Raw genomic sequence first — 8601 nt, forward strand, 5'->3', positions numbered from 1 at the left:
ATACAAAATTATATTTATTCAATTCATGTAAAACGCGGGGTTCTAAAACTTTAACTTTTATTATTTACTATACAAAGTTACATTTATATAACCCGTGTAATATACGAAGTTTTAAAAGATATAACTTTTTTATCATTTGCTATGTAAAATTAGATTTATTCAACACGTGTAATACACGAGGTTTTTAAGGATATATTTTTTTTATTTGGTAGATTTTTCAACCTGACTATACACGAGTGTTTTAAAGATACGACGTTTTTAGTATTTAATATATTACATTTATTTAATCTGTGTAATACACATGGTTTTTAAAGATATAACTCTTTTTTTAGATCTATTAAACACGTGTAATATACGGGGTTTTTAAGGATGTAATTTTTTTTTTATCATTTGGTAGATTTATTCAACCTGATTATACACGGGTTTTTAAAGATACGACGTTTTTAGCATTTAGTATACAAAATTACATTTATTTAATATGTGTAATACACATGGTTTTTAAAGATATAATTTTTTTATTATTTGGTATATAAAATTACATTTATTTAACCCGTATAGTATGCAAGTTTCATAAAGATATAATTTTTTATTATTTAATATATAAAAATACATTTATTCAACCCGTGTAATACACGGGGTTCTAACCTAGTTACATTATATAAGAAAATCTATTTTCAATTCACGAGAACGAATCTTCTTTAATGTTGTCCATCGTCTTAGAGGTTGGAATAAAGACATTATCAACTCCTTTTTGATTATAGTAATTGGTTAAAAGGGGTTCTAACCAAGATTACAAGCCTTTCAGATCCATCAAAATGTAGTACAAAGAACCACATCGATCACCTTTTTCCAATCTTTAGAACCTGGTTGGTTGCTTGCTGATTCCAACAGCTCATGGCAAGAAACGAAAGCATTTGGGATGGACAGTTTGAATTGAACCACACAAACACATTCCACCATATTCTTCTAGTCGCGTGACATGAAACCAACAAATTTTCATTCAACTCAAGTTCAATACCGCACCTACTGTGCACCAGCTATTAGCGACAACACCCCTTAAATCTCAACTCGAACCAACCCTTAATCTTTTAATATAACTTATAGCTACTATTTTTCAATTCATGTCAAGTTGTTAGTTCAGCGTGTTTTGATTCATATATCATGAATAAAAATGGTTTATTCTATTAAGATATATAAATTAGAACCAAACAAAACTTTTAGAATCATAGAAAGGCCAAACTATTGAATATTGATCACTAGGTAAAACAAACAATTATATGTCTTCAAGCTCCCAAAAAGGTAATAATAGATAAAGTATTCTTTACTTGTCGTATAACAATTAAATTGTGTATATATATCATTATTCACCGTAAATGAAAAGTTAAAATATTCCAACAGACAAATGCTTATAATAAAAGCCAAGTAATTTAATAAGTAAAATATTCAACGCAAGAAACCACAATTCAAGGCAAATTATCCGTTTGTAAACCAAGAAAGGCTTCTGGCTTAATTTGTTCTGTAAAAATTATTGATTTGACGCTTCAGACATACTACTCAATTTTAAACTTTTTGATTCAAGGTAGACTTAATAATATGGCAAGTTTATGTAAGTTTAGTTTATTGAATGACGTAACGTAGGGATGAGCTTGTTATCAAAAATACCGATCCTGAAAATCACTAAAATGGGTACTGGTACCGTAACGGTACAGTATGGTATTCAAAGGTAAAAAGTGGGTAAAATACCGTACCGAACCGAAAGTACCGATCAAGAAAAACGTCAAAAATAGGTACCAATATTTGATCGGTATGTACGGTTCGGTATCGGTATTTTTCAATACCCAGTACCGATTGCTCATCCTAACGTAAAGTATATGTTTAATGTGTGAACCCCATTTAAAAGTTGCTTGTAAATGGAAAACTATTTCATGGAATTAATATGGGAATTCTCCAATACCTTGCTTAACTTTAACTCGAGAATAAGCTAGGTGGCTAGGAATCTTCACAAAATCTTCAAAATGAGTTAAAACCTAATTAAATTTTCACTGAGACTTATAAACGTAAGAATAAAGATTTGACGTGAGTTTGTTGTCTCATATTGAAACAAATAAGCTTACCAGGTCGTTTAGGGTGTGGGGGCACTCCTTTAAGGGGGAGGGACCTCTCTTACACACACCCAATTAGCACGCGCCACGTCAACTCCCCTCTTAAGTCCCCATTTTTCACTCAAACGTTGGCATCACTCCACTCACACAATTATTTTTATAAAAAAAGAAGAAAAAAAATATGATTGGTGGAAAAAGAGTGGACCCACATTAACAACCAATCACCCCCTCTCTCTCAATCGGTGAGTACACACCGAGCTTTGAAGTCCCCGCGCGGTAAAATTTGGATGGTGGTGGTGTACCCGCACAGCATTTGAAGTACCCGCATGGGGTCACCGCTGGTGCCCCGTGCACCCTTATATAAATAAGAAGTTTTGATTTTAATTTACTTTTTATCACGTCCAAAAAACTAGCAACTGTTATCGAGACCCATCTGTTTTCGCTTACGACCAATTTTGTTTTAGGTGCTAAATTTGCGACCATGTTTTTTTGATCGCGGATCCTTTAACTAGTGTTGCGGATCGATTGAAAATTCCAGTTGCCTTTGATCATTTGGATAAAAGTTTTATTCAAATTATTGTCAGCTTATCTATTTGAAACCGGGTTCTATTACCATATCAGACCCAAATTCTAAAACAAGGTTATACGATGTCATTTATTCATCTCCCCGGAATATAGCCAGAATGGTTTTTTGACTTATATGTAGTAGCTTTTAAAAACGGGCTATAAGAGTGAAATGTAAGAATATGTATATAGTTTCAACCATGTAGTTTGCGGTATATAACATACGATTACAACGGTGAAACTGAAACCGACAATTACAAAATGGAATAAAAGGCGAGATGGCAAATAAATATAAGTGTATAAAGCATAAATGATCGAGATCGTTGTTTGAAAACATACATAAAGAAAGTTGTTGTGGATGACAGAAAGTACATTATAAATAAAAATGAACATAATCAGAAGTAGAATGCATGATACATCATTGATCTAACCTATTACCATCCCCACACAACAGTAAGAAGATACAACATGAGTATCGAGATAGGGTAGAACAGGTAACCGACGAAACCAGTCCATAGCGGGAAGACTGTCCTTGTACTTGTGAAAATCCCCATTACTACACAGATTACAAACACAACCAGAACTTGCGCAGATACATCCCATGGCACATCCTTTATGTACACCGTTACTAGAAATGTTGACAAGCTACTCATGTTACTCATAAACACTCCTGAATAAATCTACAATCACAAAATCAGTTAGACCAAAAGATGGTTTAAAAAGAATAGAATAGAATATGCATATGCAATGGGCAAGATTATACTAAAATATTCTAGATTTATTTGGTTGTAAGGATGGATGCCTAGCACCCCAACTTATAAGGCTGGATCCGCCAATGAGCATATGGATGGAGAAAAAAACAAATACCTGAGAAAGAGTTAAAGACGCTGCACGTTGAGTCTTTTGGTTTGCTGAGGCAATTATTGATAATAGACGCGGTAAGCTTATCATACACGGTATTACAAAGTATGGAATGAAGAATTGGGGGATGTGTGCCTCAGTAGCAAAAGTCGCAACAGTGATTATGAGTGGTCGTGCAATGAGAACTGCCACAACAATACCAATGAGTACCAAAGCCAAAGCCTCCAAGTAATCCCAAACTGAACCTTGAGCATCATTAGTTGTCTCCTTAGGTATCAAAGCCTCTTGTTGTTCTTCATCCGCATTCTATATGATAAATACACACCATGCTCACTTTATTACTTACGAGATCTGAATAATTTAAGGCCTCTTTTGACTAATAAGAGAGTATATATGATAAGGAGCTGATACAAGAATGACAACATCTTACTTGGGCCCATTAGGCAAAGGGAAATAAAGAAGAAATGACCCACACTTCAAAAGCATAAATTGGGTTATGAGTGGAGTTACACGGCCCATAAGCAGCAGATGAAAAGGTCTTGACGAGCCAGATCATAAGCGGTTTGGCTCATCTATCAAACCCAAATTCCATCTTTACCAATTTCGTTAACCAAGATTTTTCTCCGATTTTATAAAACGCTTAATTTAGAATTCCCTAAAAAGGCATCTCATGTAATATTGTGATCATTCAGTTTTATATCAGTATTTTATCTGATTATTTTCTTGCTTTCTAAAATAGAAAGTTACCGCTTGAGGTTTGGTGAAGAAACTAAGAGGGTTGTAATCATTCTTAGAGAGTGATTTCCTTGCATCCTGTAGCCACTTCGTTAGTACTCTAACAAACTCATCCTCCTGAATAAATTCATCTCCGGTAACATCAAGTTGATCCACGATTCTATCTACAAGGCCTTGGCTCAATTCACCGTCTGCTTGCACCTGGATTCCTACCAGTAAAGTCTTCAACTCAGCATTGGTCACTTTACCATCATGATTATTGTCAAGTTCCTTGTAAAGACTGCACACAGGGTGATACTTTTCTCAGTGATTAGAAACAAAGATCCCTCTTATATTAGAGTTTGTTTTCTTAATCATAAGAGTTACTAATTCTGAAAAAGTGAGAATTTGAGGTGAGAACTGACTCTTTAATAAGCTTCACGTTTGCTTTTCCATTTGTAGAGAGTAGTTTCAGCAATTTGTTCTTCACAAACTTTTGTCTCAAGTAGTCAAACCATCTGTTTTGAATCCATGGTTGGAAGATCTATGTATAAAATAAAAACAATATATCATTACTTAAATATATATTTTTATTACTTTGTAAGCATGGACTTTTATTTTTGATGATTAGATTTTTTTTTTGTTTAATTTAAAAAGTGTTTGTTGGTGGTTTGGGAATTATGATGGCATATAGGTAGTCCGCGACTGCAATAAGTGGACTATGAACTTGCTACAAGGGGAAGCAGACTCTAGGTCTCAGACTTGCACACCATCAACGTACAACACGTTTATTGAGAACCTTTAATCAGACTATCAGAGTCCGCTCTTCAAAGGAGCGAACTCCTTCATAGTATTCTTATTGAAGTAGCGGACTACCTAGAAACCAAGATAATTCCAAAAGCAACCAATAAACACTTTTGAAAGTTCGAAACCATATAGACATAAAAAAAAGTTCTTGTAAGAACATATCTTGTTTCATGTTTAATGAATAAAATTTATATAAGAATGGTGATGTTTACAATATAAAAGGCAAACCTGATACACAATGTTAGCAACGAAGAAACTCAACGATATAACGAGAGCAATTAAAATTAACACACGTGTTACTGAAGCCGAATTAATGATATTAGGGAATTGGAGAAAGAGAAACGGGATCATTGCCACGAGCAAGAGCCTCGCGGTATAGCTTGTCTCACTATCGGTTGTAACACCATATGCTGAAAAACAAATCAAAAGACAGAAAAAATAATACATATACAAAACCAAAACTAATATGCTGAAAAACAAACCAAAAGACAAAAAAATATATATACACAAAACCAAAAATATTCGATTATTTAAAGAAGTTGTAATTTTTAAGTACCTGTTAATTTGGTTTGAAATGATGGCTCTTCATCCGGAAGTTGAGGTTCAATGGTCTCATCATCATCAGCAAGATCATAGCTTCCAAAAACGATTACAGATGGCCAAATCAGTGTTAGGCTCATGACTGCTGAACCTGCTAGCACACTCATCCCCATTGCAGCACTAGAAGCTGCACCTGTGTCATCGCTTGATAATCGTGATTCTGCATTATTTATTATCAAACACAACATCACACATGTATTTTAGAAAAAAAATCTGGTCAAGTAATTTTTCCTTACAATTATTAACTATTTCTTTTAGCCAAATGTAAAGAAAACGTACCCTGAACCACATGTTGTGAATTGTGAGTTTATATATACATTTGATCTAAAATAGATCTTTTGGTAATAGTGGTGTCCGCCTTTTGGACTACTATAAATCCATCACGTGAGTGGGCAAAGATCTCAAAGTGCAATATATATTTTAAGGCAACTTTTGAAATTTTTAACGATGAAAAAATTTATTTTTTGATTCTTGACGATGTTATAGTTTACAAAAGCAGAAAAAGAAATTAAATTAAGGATTTGGATTATGTTTTTGGGCTTTCATATTTATTATCCAAAGCATGTTTATAAGATTTAGAATAACGTAAGACATAGCTTTTTTGTCTATAGTCTATAGAATAATTTTAATGTATAGGCGATATCAAGTGAAGAATTAAATATTTGAATTAAGTCTACACTTCTCACTTGGTAAAAGACGCGTGATCATTATATAATGTTCATAAGACCTTTCAACCCTCCTCCCCAACTGCCCCAGAAAAAGAAACAACACAAACAAGATCATTTGCAGAAATGATAATTTATTATTCAACTACACAATTAATATTATTAAACACATACTAGCAAAATAAAGATACCACCTAATAGTATCTCTTTATAATAATTTGACCATCATTTTTCCAAATTACAGTTCCTTTACTTGGGTTCCGGTGTAAATTTTGTGACGAATCGAACCGAAACGATATTGATACCGTTACCGACATTCATTTTTATGATCTTCGATCGATGTTAAGCACGTGCGGTTTTAGGCACATGACTTTATTAATCTTTATGGTTTTCCTTGCGTAAAACACATGTTGATATCATTTTGAGCATATCACGACTTTATTTCTTTAGTTCTTTCTTTCGGTTGTTGTATCTCCGGTACCATAACAACCCGAACCGATACTAACAGAAACCGAATTCCCGCTGCTATCATGCGGAGGAATCCCACTAGTTTTTCTACCAAAACAAAAGCAGAAACTGGAAAAGATGAAGCTTACCAAGGACGATGTAAAGTGTAGGGAAGTTTGCAAGAATATGGAAGAAACTAGCCCCAAAGATACCCGGTCCAACAAGGCTGAAAAACTTATCTGATCCGTCTGAAATATAACTTTGACCGATAGACATCAAGTATTGATAAACCACGATCAAGAAAAGTTGTCCCCAAAGACCACTTGTGCATGGCAAGAACCCATATTGAGGTTCACATGTTACTTCAGCACCTTCTGTTTCCCAACAAAACGCCATTAAAATCGCCAAGAAAATAAGAAAGCTTCCATTTTTTCCGTATATTTTCATATTTCTTTTTGGAATATTCTTGAATCTTGAAGTTTGGTTGAGTGAATTGAAGAAGATTGTGGAGATGGTGTGAGGATTTTGGAATCGTTGAGGGTATTTGAAGGGGTTTGGTTGAACATTTTCTTAGATCAGCGTGTTTCTTGTAGGAAGGAGACAGTGGTTGACCTTAAAATAACAATTTATTTGTGGGGTTAGGTGGTTAAAACATGTTATTAACTTAATAATTATTCAGAGGGTTCAAAATCAGAGCACATGCTTTTTTATATACTAATAAATTATAAAGATAGGCAGTTATTCAAACCCACAAAAACAGGCTTAAGATATTATTGGTGTAGACTGCAGACATTTAGTGGTAAAAGAAATACAACTTGGGTCCCACTCTAAAATGTAAGATCCTACCTACCAAGAAATTTGGTAACGCTTCTTTGGAACAAGAACCAACCTCCATATTTCTTGAAAATTTTCTTCACAGAGAAGACTATTAGACACAACCATAGAGGTCATGTTCCGTGAGAGCATGCGATGTGCTGCCGGGAAAAGGAAGGTTCTTAGGAATTGTAAAAGCGTTCATAGGCGGTTTTTATTTTATATTGGTTAATAGAAATTCGAATATTTTAATAAGCGGATTCTTAATAGATCTGATAGAGTGACAATATGTGGCAATCAGACACTAGTAACCTGCTTATATGGCAAATGATCTTGTTAAAACCGTTTACTTGGCAAGCGGACTCATTAAATCTTCGTTTCCGGCCAGTGGACTTAAGCTCTTTTGAGTCTTTTATCTTGACTAGCGGACTCCAAGTGTCAAGTCTAATAAGGAATTGCACAGCCCACTCGTCAAATGACATAATTATTTGATGAGACTAAGGAAACTACACAAGTCTTCATAAACTCTCATTAGAGTCCGCTTGTTAAAGGTGCAAATTTTGCACAGATATTCCACTTGGAGATTCCCTTCATGCAAAGTTTGCTTGAGTTTACAAATCCATGGAGTTTGCTAGTCAAGATAACATACTCAAATGGGCTTTAGTCCAATGGTCGGAAACGTAGGTTCACTGAGTCTGCTTGCCTAGTAAGCGGATTAATTGAGTTCATCCGCCTCCTAAGACCGTGGGGTATGGTGGGGCTTGGGTTGGGCTTGGTTGGGGCATTAGTTGACACGTGGATCTTGAATATTACAAACCCAAAGCCAAGATTTGAAGGGGTATGATGGGGCTTGGGTTGGGCGTGGCTAGGCTGGCGTGGCCTAGCCACATCAACATTTTTTTTAATATCTATACTACTTTAATAAGGATATGTGAAGGACAAGATGGTAATTGAACAAGGTGTTGAAAAAACACTTAATGCACAATGTACAACTGTTAAGGCACAAGAAAACACAAACCCTTTTACCC

General features: G+C 34.7%; 1 protein-coding gene across 1 annotated transcript; it reads right to left on the reverse strand.

Annotated features, from left to right (window-relative positions):
• Window positions 1–2945: 2945 nt before the first annotated feature.
• On the reverse strand, window positions 2946–7322 carry LOC110924828 (sodium/calcium exchanger NCL2). The gene is made up of 7 exons (XM_022168815.2): window positions 6910–7322; window positions 5605–5808; window positions 5277–5458; window positions 4667–4785; window positions 4275–4542; window positions 3534–3833; window positions 2946–3346 (listed from the first exon to the last, which is right to left on the reverse strand). Exons 1-7 carry the CDS (start codon window positions 7205–7207, stop codon window positions 3101–3103), a joined length of 1617 nt encoding a protein of 538 aa, XP_022024507.1. The 5' UTR covers window positions 7208–7322; the 3' UTR covers window positions 2946–3100.
• Between the last annotated feature and the right edge of the window lie 1279 nt (window positions 7323–8601).

This window comes from Helianthus annuus, chromosome 15, assembly GCF_002127325.2.
Source record: "Helianthus annuus cultivar XRQ/B chromosome 15, HanXRQr2.0-SUNRISE, whole genome shotgun sequence".
In the NCBI taxonomy this organism is placed as follows: domain Eukaryota; kingdom Viridiplantae; phylum Streptophyta; class Magnoliopsida; order Asterales; family Asteraceae; genus Helianthus; species Helianthus annuus.